We start from the raw sequence: 15,229 nt of genomic DNA, 5'->3' as shown, positions 1-15,229 counted from the left end.
AAAATCTAGTTACCATGCTCTGAACATTTTCCTGGGCCCCAACAGACTAGACTGTGTATGCAGTTTAAAGACACATAGTTTAGGCATCTCTTACATGTTATATTAATGACATGTTATATTGACATCTACCAGACTGTAATAGGCTATTTAATTCTGTTCTGCCACCATCCTACCCACAGGAAATTTGAACCTTCTTCAGAGCCAGGTCCAAGTCTAAGTTCATTACATTCTGAGAGTGATACTTAGTAGAAATGGATGACACTCATCTTTTAATACTGATAAAGTATTATTCTCCAGAATATGCATAAACAACTACTAACCACTAAGAAGTAGTCAATGCAGTAAGAAGTAGATACTGCAACAGAAAAGGAAGGGAAGTACCAACAAAAGAAAAAAGAAGGAAGGGAAAGAAAACAGAAGCATATTTGTTACGGTGATCTATAATCAGTGATCTTTGAAGTTACTATTGTAAAAAAGATTACAACTTGATGAAGGCTCAAATGATGATTAGCAATTTTTAGCAATAAAGTTTTTTTCTAATAAATTTATTTATTCATTTATTGATTTATTTTTGGCTGCACTGGGTCTTCTTTGCTGCACATGGGCTTTCTCTAGCTGCGGCGAGCAGGGGCTACTCTTCGTGGCAGTGCGTGGGCTTTCCATTGCGTTGGCTTCTCTTGTTGCGGAGCACAGGCTCTAGGCATGCAGGCTTCAGTAGTTGTGGCACACGGGCTCAGTAGTTGTGGCTTGTGGGCTCTAGAGCTTGTGGCGCACAGGCTTAGTTGCTCCCCATGGCATGTGGGATCTTCCCAGACCAGGGATCGAACCTGTGTCCCCTGCATTGGCAGACGGATTCTTAACCACTGTGCCACCAGGGAAGTCCCAATAAAGTATTTTTAAATTAAGGTCAACAGGCAGAAATTGAGATGGTGCCTAAGATTTTATCAATTATAGAACAGAACAGCTTTTCGGTCAGTAATGTCTCAAAATGATGGTGTGATGTGATTGATTATTAGAAATTTCACAGGTAATTTATTAACAATAATAGTTGAATATGATAAATTGTCTTTTTTCAAATTAGAGCCAACTAATTTTAATAACATAATTCTTACTCATATTCTAATATACTTTCTGGAGTAGGAATCTCCATGGGAATAGTTGTACATGTTAATGTAATTTCACCTTGCAGCAGCAGAGATACTGAGAACAAGTGTCAGGAATGCTAACAATGACCTCAGGCTAAGATTTATTTAATTACTGGAACCTAGAAGAGTAAGAGCTGCTGTTCTTAATTAACACCTTTATCATATTTCAAAAATTAACCTTTACAGGCCAACACTGCATATCTTGAACTTTTATGAAATATATTCAAAGAAAAGTTTCACTAGAAAGTAATACACAGTAAACAAAATTTTAACTTAATGCATACTTCATGCCTATCTTGCTGGTTATGCTAATCTTGAACTTAAGTGATAAACTGGGATCAACTAAGAGGAAAAGAATGTCAGTGACTTAGACCACACCATAAAAGCGGTTTCTAAAATAACAGCACACTCACATATATACACTTACCAGGTTCCTAATTCTAATCAATGTGGAATGGGAAGGGGAGTTTTAAAAGTAATACACAATAATCCCATGCACCACTAAAGCACTATGAAATTCCAATATTAAATTTAGGTTATATTGAAACCAATACCACCAAATAAAACATTACAGCTCTATAAAATGAGGAGGAAATCTGCACTCACCACTAGAATGTTTTGCTTCTTCCATTTAATTTCCTAAATGCATCAACAAACCCCCATAACTAAAAAAACAAAATATAAAATACTTACTTTTTCATTTTTTTTGAGTTATACTTGACTTGGTAAGCTGCCTGGATTAATTTGTCTGGACCACCATCAAACTGATGTGGAATGACCTTCTGAAAGTGCTAAAATACAATAGAAGAAAAACATAAGAATGACTTAGTACCGTTTATTATCAATTAATTAATAGTAAAATCTAGAGACATTCAAGAAATCATGGCCTGGCTTACCTGTAACATCCCTTCCATGTCGAGTTGCATCAGTTCTGCCTGATTCATTTGAAGAAGCGCTAATCCTACCCGAAACACTATTTCTAAACCCTGAGGAATCAAATTATAAAGTCAAATTTGTCTTATTCTTTCAAAACAAAAACTAATCATTCAAAAGAATACTAAGGTAAACATTTAGGTATCTAAACAGAGGTGCGCACACATTTTCTGTAAAGAGTTGGAGAACAAATGTTTTAGGCTTTATGAGCCCTACCTATGGTTGCTGTCACAAATAATCAACCCTGCCACTGCAGCTCAAAAGCAGACACAGACATCGCATCAACAAATGGTCACGGCTATGTTCCAAGAAACTTTATGTACAGAAATAAGTGGAAGGACAGATTTGGCATGCAAACCAGAAGAGATTAGTATATGAATCACAGCTTGCTGGCTCCAGACTAACCTAACTTAGCTACATTATACAAACTGATCTTCCCAAGATGTAATTAATAACAATTTATAATATTCTTAGGTGCTCTCCATCACTGATCACCTATCCTTACCTTACTACCTTCTCACTCAAAATATACAAGACAAAGGATCACTACTACATATCACTGACAATTAGAAGGACTGCCTGCAAGGTGTTCATGGGATAGAAGAAAATTATACTCATTACTTCTTCCTCTTTGGGTAACAGATGCATTGCAACAATACTGACTGTAAGGTAGATTTTACCCCTCACTAATTCTCACTAATTCAAAAAGGAGGTGAAACAGAGGTCTGATTAAGAGTGTGGGCTCCAGATTTTGAATGCCTACATCTGAATCCTGGTTACTATACCACTTATGTGTCCATAGACGAGCTACTTAATCTTTCTCTAAATATTGGCTTCCTAATCTCTCATCTATCATCTATCAAATGGGGAGATGAATAGTACTGATAGGGTTGTTAAAGGATTAGATGAGATTATCCAGGTAAGCAGTTTAGCATGGAACACATGGGTCTCCTATATCATTGGCCTCATTGCCCAGCTCTCATTAACCCAATGATTCCTTTGCTCAGTCTGCGCATTAACTCACCTCAGACATAAAGATATCAAATATCCTTGTTGCAATTGGTAGTGGAAAAGTCGTAAGGAAGATAGTCAGAAACCAAGATGATGCATACATTGAGGTATGAAAACTCTGAGACTGAAAATGCACAAAGAGCTCTGGAAGATGCTCCTAAAGAGATGAAAAGAATTTCTTAGTTAAAACATGGTAAAACTGAGTATTTTAAGCCAGACCATTGTATACATACTAAAGTAGCTGATAGCAAACACAAACATAAAATTTAGGCTTCATACGGAAGAGTTAAGAGGCAGAAACTGACACATTCTGGATAGTGGTTATTGTCTGGAAAAGAAAGAAGGGAAAACGGATGTGGAGTTGGAACTTAAAAAGTTGGAACTGGGGGCTTCCCTGGTGGCGCAGTGGTTGAGAGTCTGCCTGCCGATGCAGGGGACACGGGTTTATGCCCCGGTCCGGAAAGATCCCACATGCCGCGGAGTGGCTGGGCCCGTGAGCCCGTGAGCCATGGCTGCTGAGCCTGCGTGTCCGGAGCCTGTGCTCCGCAACGGGAGAGGCCACAACAGTGAGAGGGCCGCGTACCGCAAAAAAAAAAAAAGTTGGAACTTTTTAATGATTTATTAATAAAAAGAAAAATACCAATAAATAAGTAAAAATTTTATGTTTCTTTAATCTTATTTGTGGGTACATGGGTATCTGATATTTTCTATACTTTTCTATAAACTATAATATTTCCAAAAATTTTTTTTCTTTTCTTTTTTTTTTTATTTGCGGTATGCGGGCCTCTCACTGTTGTGGCCTCTCCCGCTGCAGAGCACAGGCTCCGGACGCGCAGGCCCAGCGGCCACGGCTCACGGGCCCAGCTGCTCTGCAGCATGTGGGATCTTCCCGGACTGGGGCACGAACCTGTGTCCCCTGCATCGGCAGGCGGACTCTCAACCACTGCGCCACCAGGGAAGCCCCAAAAAAATTTTTTAAGGGAAAGAAATGTTATCTTGAAATACTTTCAGGTGCTATCTACCATTGGTCACCTATCCTAAGCTTCCTACCTTCTCACCCAAAATACAGATACTTCAACACTCTAGTAATTCAAAACATAAATGATACATTAACTGAAAATAAACCAAGGGAGTTTAAGGGTGATAAAAATAAGCTTACTAGTTCAAAAAGAAAAAAAAATTAAGAATCACCAAGACCTACTTTGTCTTTTACTTTAAAATGTAAAAACATTTTGTATATCCCCTTCGTCTCATCACACACAGAAAAGGTAGAGAATTTTAAAATTGCTGTGGGTAAGGCTGCCAGGGAAAAGTAGACTTGTAAAAATGGCTCTTATGCCAGCTGAATGATTAACCTATATTCTTAAATTCTGCTTACCTAATTGAAATTTAAGTAGATGAAGAATATTTCTACCATTACATTACAGGACAAAATAGTAAATTTATTTATATATATAAATATAAAATTAAATCCAGAAAGATGAAATACTTCAAAGGTATTTTTTACTTGGTTTTGATTCCTCTCTTCCTCCTCTTCACCCTCACATAGTCACTAAGACTCTGACTCTTAAACTAGTAAAACAAAAGGATAGAAACAATATATTTTTAAAAGATTACAGGCTAGCAAAAAAAGTGATGAAAAGGGAAAGGCAGGGGAGAGGTCTGAAAGAGATAAAAGAGATAGTCTCAAAGGAAATGAATTGATATTAGTGTCCAAATGTCATGGGCTTCTGTAAGAGAGCAAAGTCTACGTAAAATAATAGGATACAATATGGCATAATAAAGAAATTCATGCATCTAGGTTATGATATACCATATTTGGCACAAATGCTTAAGGTCTGAATATAAAAACTAGTCAAGTTCCAGACTGTGATCTACCTGCAGACAGTGCCTAACTGAGAAGTAGGTCTAAACTGTGGATTAACTGAACAAATGATGATGTGATTAAAACACTGTTTTTTTCCTATTGCTTTAATGCTTTTAACATTAAATTTGCTTAGTTGTCACTCAAACCAAGATGACAAAAAATATAAAGGCAATATGTTTTTGGTTAACACCACACTTTTACCTGTATCATGCATTCAAACTGGTACATACAAAGGCCTAATTCTGCCATACTTGGTTTAAAAAGTTCACGAAGTCTATAATCTTGCATTAATTTAACAAATACACAGAAAGCTTCTTCCTCTGGCATCTGCATTAGGAGGAAAAAAGCAACATAGGTTAATGTTCTGTGATATGCAAATAAGCTAAACACATTTAAACTAAGTACCCATCCGACTATAAACAATGTTGTTATTTTGGTTTTTATTGTCATTAACTCTTTCTTCTACTGGAGCATAATTGCTCTACAATGTTGTGTTAGTTTCTGCTGTACAATGAAGTGAATCGGCTATATGTATATATATATCCCCTCCCTCTTGGACCTCCCTCCCACCCATCCCCCCCCATCACCCCCCCCCATCTAGGTTGTCACAGAGCACCGATCTTAGCTTCCTGTGCGTTATAGCATGTACCCACTAGCTATTTTACACATGGTAGTGTATATATGTCAATCCAGAGTGCCATGTGGTACAATATTAAGAGCAATGGACTAGAAATCAGAAGCTTCTTATTTCCCATTCTATCACCGACAATGAGAAGTTAGACAAATCTTACAGCCTCTGAGACCAGCTGCCTCACTTGCCCTACTCATGAATTCAACCAACAAATATTCATTTAAAGCCAGATACTTCTCTCTCTGAGTATATACCAGTGAACAAAATAAACAGTATCTACCCTCAAGCAGACTGAACCTTCTAGTTGGGGGAGACAGATAATACATGGAATAAATCAATTAATATATATGTCAGATGGTGAGAAGAGCTATGGAAATAAAACAAAGTAGAGCAAGAGGGAATCCCGGGGAGCTACACTGCTATTTATATAGAGATAGGTCAGGGAAAGTCTCTTGATAAGGTAACATTTGAGCAAAATACTGAAGTAAGGGAACAACTGAAGAAAGAACAGTCCTGGGAGAATAATATAAAGGTCTTGAAATGGAATCACAATTGGCATGCTCAAGGAACAACGAATAGGGGACTACTAAATTAGTAGTAATGTTACAAATGAAAGTATGGTTATGGAGGAGAAATAAAGGGAACCAAATTACATAGGATTTTAGAAGCCACTGTAAGGATGTGGACTTTTACCTTAAGTGAGATAGGAAGCCTTTCAAGGGTTCCAAGCAGAAACAATATGGCGTAAGTGTTAAAAGAACTTGTAAAATAAGTTTTAAAAAAACCTGTAATTAGAGTTTTAAAGGTTCCAATTTCACATTTTATGTGTAACTCACTAGATAATCATATCAACTAAGATAATGAACGTAAAAGCTCTGTAATAAGAATATGTAGGCACATAACACTTATACAAATTATTTTGTGGTCTTTTTTTTTTTTTTGGCCTGCCACATGGCATGCAGGGATCTTAGTTCCCCAACCAGGGATGGAACGCATGCCCCCTGCAGTGGAAGCGTGGAGTCCTAACCACTGGACGGCCAGGGAATTCCCCTGTGTGGCTTTTCTTAAAATAAAATTTTCTAATGTTCATTCACTCACATTATACCAGTGTGTTTCAAAAGACGAAACCTCAAAGGGTCTCTAGGTACTCTTCTTGCTGAAGACTACTTTTATTAACAATACACTTTTCCTGGCCTTGACACAGCCATGGACAGGAGCCAAGAGTTATTCTTGGCAAAACCCATACTTCCTTCCTTCCTCCCAACACACATAGCCACAGTTTTGCCTTGGAGACCATCCTTATTAATCCCGTCAAGGTTTATAGCCCCACTGATTTTTATATCAGTTACTGCAAGAAACCATACCTCCCAGAACTCTCATCCCATGTGCTTGGTTCTATTGCTCCCATAATTTAACACCATTTCCAATATTCCCGAAACCTTTCCAACAGTACTTTCTGAACCTGATAATACGCCATCAACAAAATATCCTACCTATACCCTCAATCTGTTTACCAAATGTTCTTTCACCGTCTTTCTCTAAGTGAAACCTGATTCCCCCGAAGAATACTTCAACACCGAAACCTGGCTCTCTCCTGAGGTGGCTGTTTTCTCTCCCAGAGCACTGGAAGAGGCCTGGGGTAGAGAGGTTTATGTCCCTCCTTGGACCTCAATGCCTCACTGCCATTGCATTAACTGCCCCTTCTCTCTGAAACATATACCAGCAGATATTACCCTTTACTCCTCTTTTTTGCAGCATCTACAAACCTCTGGATCAACCCCCAACCCCAAACTCCATTCATTTTCATGAGGATTAATTCCCTGGCCTAGCAGATCTTTGACTCCTTTCCTCCAATGATCCTGGCAGGTAGTTACTAGTGCAGGCTCTAGGGCCACACCACCTGAGGTTCAAATCCCAGAGTGATACTTTTAAAGTATGAATCAGATCACATCACCCCAGTGCTCAAAACACTCTAGTGCCTCCCCATATCCTCAGTAAAAGTCAAAATGCTTACAAGGTCCTACATGATGTGGCCCCTTACTACTTCTCCAAACTCATCTCCCACAACTACCTTCCGCTTTCCACTTCTCCCTCCACCCCTCAACTCCAGTCACAGTGAGAATGAGTCAATTTCTCTCCCTTTTTTGCCTTGTAAGAACTTCTTCTCCTCTGAACATATCAAATAATTCATTCCCTCTCTCCTCCACAATAGCACTGATATAGAAATTGGGAGAAGGTTTCAAAAATGGTGATATTTTAAAAAATAAGTTGAAATGATTGAATAAAAGACCAAAAGGAGGTAGAAAAAATACTATCACTGGGTCCCTCTCAAAAAGATTGAAACGATAGTCACAAAATGAAAAAGTGTGACACCAAGTAAAATATAAATATGAAGAACAATCACCCAGTTGTTTTATAGTCATTCCTTTTATGATAAAGAAATCTGCACACTTGAGTCTTACAGCAATGTGTTGCCACATACTTTCTCTATGACACTGAGTTAATAAGAATCATTGAGTTCTGAACTCAGTGCAGAACTGAGTTGCAAAAACAAGCCCACATGATCAAATGAAGTTATCTCCAAGGTTTCTTTTCAGATCATATTTTAGTCTGAGACTAAATATAGAGCATGATAGACTTTTTTTTTAATTTCAATAAGGCTGGAGAGGTAACACAACGTGCTATTTCCCTTCAAAGTTATGACTGATTGTCCCTGTCCTTGACTTCTGAAAACACCCCACCCAAAATAAGTCACTGCCAATGGAAATACATGTTATATCCCCAGGGCAGTAAAAGTGACTGAGTACCTCTATTATAGAGCCTATAGTAAAACAGGCATAACAAGCCCTCAGCTCTGTGACAAATAAAATTACTGTATAAATTTCCAAAGACGTTGTACATGATAAGTAAGATTTTCTTTTCTTTTCTTTTCTTTCTTTCTTTTTTTGTGGCTGCGCCGCGCAGCACGTGCGATCTTAGTTCCCCAACCAGCGATAGAACCTGCCAGGGAAGTTCCATAAATAAGATTTTCACACCAACACTTTAATCAGTCCTCCTTGGCTGAGAAAAGATTATTCATCATTAAATACTGACATATAAGTTAAGATTTAAAAGTAGATACAGGCTTTAGAGAATATTATGGTCCAAATGTAGATAAGGTGAAATTTGATTTAGTGGCAGGATATCTATTGTATGTTATTTTCAATACTTTTAATATTTTAAAATGCAAACTAAATGTTCCTATTTAGACTATGTTTAGGGGGAAATACCCAATATCCACTTACTAAAACAAGGATGATATTTAAGTTCTCCAACTTTAATAAAGAACTTAATTGGACATTTAATACTTATACTAACTTACCTGCATAAGCAACAATCCAACTATAAAAGCGCTTCCTTGACAGTAACCAACCTCACGATCCACTAAAGAATATGCCTAAAAAGTAAAAAATGTTGTTCAAAATACTTTCACATGATTTATCATACCTTCCTTCTCTAAAAGCCTAAAGACAGTAAGAAGGTGGATTAAAGACCATTATTTTAGAGAAGCTCTTGCTTGCTTTGTTGTAGATGTTATCCTATCCTGTAAGTATTTTAAAAGCAAATGATTTACCACATAAAATTTTATTTTGATGATTTCCCAATTAGGAACTGACAACTCCTAAGGACAAGAAAATAAAGGAATTTGTACTCAGGAAAGTGACAAAGCTTAAAAATCATTAAAAATATATATCTGACAAAGATCAAAACTAGAGTAGGATGAAGGCGAAGCACTGACAAAATTGAAATGATTTAACAAGAAATCAACATTTCACGGAGGTAGCTAGAAGGAAAAGGAATTATGCAAAGGGAAAAGGCAACATTGGAGAAAAAATTACAATGGCACACACTTTTAAGGGCTAAGAGCTCTTAGCAATGCTGGTCACAGCAAGCGAAAAATTTGCTCCCAGATTGTGACTCATAGAAGGTGAATTATTCATTCTCATGGAAGATATTCTCTATGGTATGTATAGTGATTTATAGGTTATTTGATTTCAGTCAACTAATACCAAGCAATGTGAGGAATTTTCTAAGAGTTCTCCAAACTAGACAATAATCTAGCATCAGAATTAAAGCCAAAATTATGCTAAAGTCAAATTTATTGCCAAAGCAACTGATTACTGGGGTGAGAGTTCATACTTCATTATGAGAAATGTTTAATTTCAACCTCCTGAGAATTCATTTCATCTCAAAAAATGAATAAATAGAACTTACCTTCATTACATTAAACAAAACCTCCTGTCCAAGACTATCTTTTTCCTTAAAAAAATTGTGTTCAGGATAAGTTCTAGCAATGTCCCTTCGGATCAATTTTTCACAAGGTGAGGTCATTTTCAGGAGTTCTGAATACTGATCCTTAATTGGCATACTTTGTGCACTGCACAAAAGTTGCCAAACTATTGCTCTAAAATGATGGGGTATCCCTTTACGAACAAGTTCCTACAAATAAAAATAAAAATAAAAATGTTTAAGTGACTTATTTAGGTTTCCTATCTTGAAAGCCAAAGAAGACTTATTGGAGGTTGGAGTAGAATAGATGACTTTCTCAAATTTATAATTCACAAAGCTACTTTTATAAAAATAAGACTAGGGAACTTTTTAACCAAGTCTATGATTTGGCTAAGATACGGGTATATTCTGTTCTGATCAGAGGGACAACGATGCCACAGATAAATTCTTGTCATTTCACTCAGAGTATGGCCTCTAAAGGTATTAAGGACCCGATAATCTGCAGAGCTGTGAATGATGGCACTGTAACCATCATCTTTCAAAGGGCTGTTTTATGTTTTAAAATAAAAAAAAGTAAAATACTGGTAACTGAAGGATGTAGGATGTCACAACTTCCATTTCTGAATCTATAAAATAAGAGAATTTAATATCTAAAATAATTTTCAGCTATATGTTTCTACAATTAGGAGACCTCTATAACAATTGATAGCTACAAACCAAAACTTCTATGGGCACAAATATATAAAGCAGACCTCTTCATCATAGCACTTGGGAAGTATTGAATCTGATTTTTTTTAATCCTCTATTAATTGATGCCTCATGCCCTTTCGGATAAGAGGAAGGACTTAAGCAAAGAACATGAATACCTTAACTTGCTTTTCCTTCTTTTTGCGCACATCTTCCCATTCATTAACAATTCTTCCCCAAAGAATCCAAGAGTCTTCTTCAAGGTGACTGAGGTTGCTGGAGGCTGATGAACTTGATACAAGGGAGGAGCCACTGTTTCTTCTTGATCCATTTACAGATCTTAAAGATTTACTATCTGTTTCTAACAATCTAAAACATAATTAAAAATTGCTCAACATCTCACTGTGACACTAGATGACATGATGATACTTAAGAGCTTCACTACTGCAATTTAGCCATGGTTTTAAAATATATATAATTTCAATAATATTTGGTCAGCATCTATAAAATTAACTGCTGTAGTTTTTCTACTAAGCATACAATTTCAAAATTTGAAATAGTAAATTATGTTAAATATTTTACTATTAGTCCCCTCATAATTTCCCTTCATCACCACTAAAAATTAAAAGAAATCTTCTGGTGAGAAAAGTGATTGGGAGGGCTTCAGGAAAAAAAAACTACTTGGAAGAGGTATAACCAATTCTATGAAAGAACTAACCCTATCATGTTTACAATGTGTCTAGGGCTAAAAAAGTAAGGCAGACACACAAATTAATCAAATCCCTAGTCTTTTTTCATTTTGCTTTTACCGATGCATAACTAACCTGCCCAAACAAAAAGTGTTTTGTTTGGCCCATGCAATGTTTGAGTAAAAAACTGAATAATTACTAAAACTAAAATTAGAAGATTTCATTTATCTGTTTATATACACATATATTTATATTTATTTACAATTCTGGACTCTCTTGAAAAATAAAAAGATAGGGACTAGGCCCACATTCCTAAACAGAAACAACAGGATGTAGCAGAATAGGAGCTTCTCCCTTTAAATGAGAAAGGACTTTAATCCACTAACTCTCCATAATCCCTACTATCTCCCAAAAACTCAGGCCAACTAACAGCTGTCATTTATCATTGGACTTGCACTTTTAAACTGAAACGTCTTTACTCTTAAGGCCCTGTTTAAGGCCTCTTCCTTATCTGTAGAATGATGGGTTAATATAATTTCAGAGATCCATTCCATGACTCATTACAACATCAAATCCATTATTTCTTTCACATGTACACAGGCTATTAAAAAAAAAGGCTGGAAAAATGTGGCTCTATCATTATAAAGATGTAAATTACATGTCATTCAATAGATTATTAAAACATCTATTTAGGTATTTAACATGGCTACTATTTACTTCCAGTAACTCCTTCAGAAAATCATCTGCTTAGATAAGAAATGCTCCCAATACTAATTTATGACATATAAAAAATAATTAAGAAAAGAAACATATGAGTCAAATTATACCAAGCAGATTATAAAAACACCCTTTGTGAGCCATATTTATATCTTGCTTAACTTTACATCCCTTTATATCATCTTTGTATTTAGCTCAATACAAAGTATACTGAACACTGACTGAATCAAAATAAAATCAAAATCCCCATATTAAAAAATACCGTCAAATACCAGATAGTCATATTCAATAACACAGTAATATAAACTGTACTCATTCTATCCTTATTCATGGGATAATTTAATACATTTTTTATGGCAACAATAAATTAAATAAAATGTCCCAAATATTTCTAAGAACAGAAAAACTTACAAAACAGCCAAATTCAGGGTCAACTCTTTGCTATAAATATTCTTTATCAGAAAAAACTAATTAGGACTTTTCGCTGGCAGCACACTGGTTAAGAATCTGCCTGCCAATGCAGGGGACATGGGTTTGAGCCCTGGTCCAGGAAGATCCCGCATGCCGCAGAGAAATTAAGTCCGTGCTCCACAACTACTGAGCCTGCGCTCTACAGCCCGCGAGCCACGACTACTGAAGCCCGCGCGCCTAGAGCCCATGCTCTGCAACAAGAGAAGCCACCACAATGAGAAACCCGCCCACCGCAAGGAAGAGTAGCCCCCGCTTGCCGCAACTAGAGAAAGCCGGCGTGCAGCAACGAAGACCCAATGCAGCCAAAAATAAATAAATAAAATAAATTTATATAAAAAAAGAAAAAACTAATTAATGATAATGTTTTGCTTTAAATACTATTTTTCCCATGTTATTTTAGTAAGTCCATAATATATCTTATGAAAAAATTAGTGTATGTATTTAAGTAATTTTATGTATGACTCTAAACCTTAAGAATTATAAATGGAATACAGAAACAAACTTTACAGAAATAACCGGAACCTAAGTTCTTCATTTCACTTATTCACTGAATGCTTGCTATATGCCAAATAATTAAATTGCACCACTACCATTAACAAAGAGACACGCAGTTAAAAAGAAAATAATGGTATTTCCTAAGCTAAACATAAATTTGAGATATAATGAAAGTATAGATGAAAAAGTACCCAAATAGAAGTTTTCTTTTATTTTTTCTTTTAAGAGTCAGAAGGGTCTCAGAGATCCCCACGTTGTAACTTTAAGTATAAGCAGGAAAGCCAAGTGAATTCATGGGTGGATTAGAGAAAAGGGTTAAGCAGTTCACCTTCAGAGGACAATGAAATAAGTAACATAAACAAATATACAAAACTGTGAAAAAACATTTACAAATGAAATATTCCAAGTAAAGACATTACATTATATTGTCTCTGCCTTAATTCACATATTAAAAAAAAATGACTCAAAATGGACAATAGGCCTGAATATAAAACCTAAAACTATATAACTCCTAGAAGAAAACAGGAAAAAGTCTTCACAACCTTGGAATAGGCAAAATTTGTTAATGGGACACAAGGAAACACTAACAATAAAGGAAAAATCTGATTAAAAAAATACTAAATTGGACTTCAAAACTTAAAAAGCTCTGTTTTAAGAAAATGAAAAGGTACATCACAAACTGAAAAAAAAAAATCCTTAACATATGCATCTGACAAAAAGGACTGGTATCCAGAGTACATGAAGAACACTTAAAATTGATAATTAAGAAGGCAAATAACACATTTTTTAAAAAATGAGTAAGAGACTTAAACTGACACTTTCCAAAACAAAATAGTCAAGTAGTCAATAAGCAACTGAAAAACATTCAACATCCTTAGTCACCAGGGAAACCCAGGTTAAAACCACACTATGTACACATTAGAATGGCTACAATTCTAAAGACTGGCCATACCAAGTGTTGCTAAAGATGGGAGCAGTTGTGACTTTCATATAACCATGTCAGAAGTATGTAAGAGTTCAACCACTTTGAAGAACTGTTTGGCAATTCTTTACAAAGTTAAACACATTTTTATATGACACAGCAAGAGAAATGAAAACCTACATCCACAAAAAGACTTGCAATTGAAAGTTCAGAAGAGCTTTATTTCTAGCCAAAGCCCAGAAACAACCCCAATATCCAGAAAAATAATCAAATTGTGATATATTCATTCACTGCATATATATTCACTGCAACACTGTTCAGCAATAAAAAGAAACAAACTTTGATACATACATGAATCTTATAAACATTAGGTGAAAGAAGCCTGATGCAAACAAGTACATGCTATATGATTCTACTTATAAGAAGTTCAAGAACAAGCCTTCACATATTGTAGAAGAAAAGCCTTCCTAAACATGACACCAAAAGAACAAGTAACAATAAAGAATATGTATAAATTGGACTCATCAAAATTTTAAATGTTTTGTACCTCACTGGATGCCATCAAGGAAGTGAAAAGAGGGACTTCCCTGGTGGTGCAGTGGTTAAGAATCCGCCTGCCAATGCAGGGGACACGGGTTTAAGCCCTGGACCGGGAGGATCCCACATGCTGTGGAGCGACTAAGCCCGTGCGCCACAACAGCTGAGCCTGTGCTCTAGAGCCCGTAAGCCACAATTACTGAGCCCACGCGCTGCATCTACTGAAGCCCGCGTGCCTAGAGCCCATGCACTGCACCTAGAGAAGCCACCGCAATGAGAAGCCCGGGCACCGCAACAAAGAGTAGCCCCCGCTCGCCGCAACTAGAGAAAGCCCGCGCGCAGCAACGAAGACCCAACACAGCCAAAAATAAGAAATAAATAAAAATAAATTAAAAATTCAAAAAATAGGGGCTTCCCTGGTGGCGCAGTGGTTGAGGGTCCGCCTGCCGATGCAGGGGACGCGGGTTCGTGCCCCGGTCCGGGAGGATCCCACGTGCCGTGGAGCGGCTGGGCCCGTGAGCCATGGCTGCTGAGCCTGTGCGTCTGGAGCCTGTGCTCCGCGACGGGAGAGGCCGCAACAGTGAGAGGCCCGCGTACCAAAAAAAAAAAAAAAAAAAAAAAAAAAAAAAAAAATCAAAAAATAAATACATAAAAATAATAAAAAATAAAAAGAAAGTGGAAAGAAAACCCACAGAATGGGAAAAATATTTGTAACCCATGAGTCTTCTATCTAGACTACATAAATAACTCTTACAACTCAATCAGAAAAAGACAAACAAACCAATTTAAAAATGGGCACAGGGACTTCCCTGGTGGCACTGTGGTTGAGAATCCACCTGCCAGTGCAGGGGCCAC

The 15,229-nt window shown here is 36.7% G+C and overlaps 1 protein-coding gene across 9 annotated transcripts in view; it reads right to left on the bottom strand.

Moving 5' to 3' along the window:
* EVI5 (ecotropic viral integration site 5) overlaps positions 1-15,229 on the bottom strand; it is a 207,889-nt gene that overhangs the window by 124,056 nt on the left and 68,604 nt on the right. For 8 of the 9 annotated variants that reach the window (XR_014326026.1, XM_082834512.1, XM_082834513.1 and 5 more), the window contains 7 exons: positions 10,723-10,912; positions 9,842-10,066; positions 8,949-9,023; positions 5,158-5,283; positions 3,103-3,246; positions 2,042-2,131; positions 1,839-1,936 (listed from right to left, as the gene is read on the bottom strand). Coding sequence is in view for 8 of the 9 variants with exons in the window: in XM_082834512.1 (XP_082690638.1) it covers positions 1,839-1,936; positions 2,042-2,131; positions 3,103-3,246; positions 5,158-5,283; positions 8,949-9,023; positions 9,842-10,066; positions 10,723-10,912 (948 nt within the window). In the remaining variant the exon portion in view is untranslated. The remainder of the gene's footprint in view (positions 1-1,838; positions 1,937-2,041; positions 2,132-3,102; positions 3,247-5,157; positions 5,284-8,948; positions 9,024-9,841; positions 10,067-10,722; positions 10,913-15,229) is intronic. The other variant, XM_082834517.1, reaches the window with a different exon arrangement.

Source organism: Leucopleurus acutus, assembly GCF_964270905.1.
Source record: "Leucopleurus acutus genome assembly, chromosome: 2".
Taxonomy (NCBI): domain Eukaryota; kingdom Metazoa; phylum Chordata; class Mammalia; order Artiodactyla; family Delphinidae; genus Leucopleurus; species Leucopleurus acutus.
Note: the sequence above shows the minus strand (reverse complement) of the source record. Positions and strands in the feature narration are given on the sequence as shown.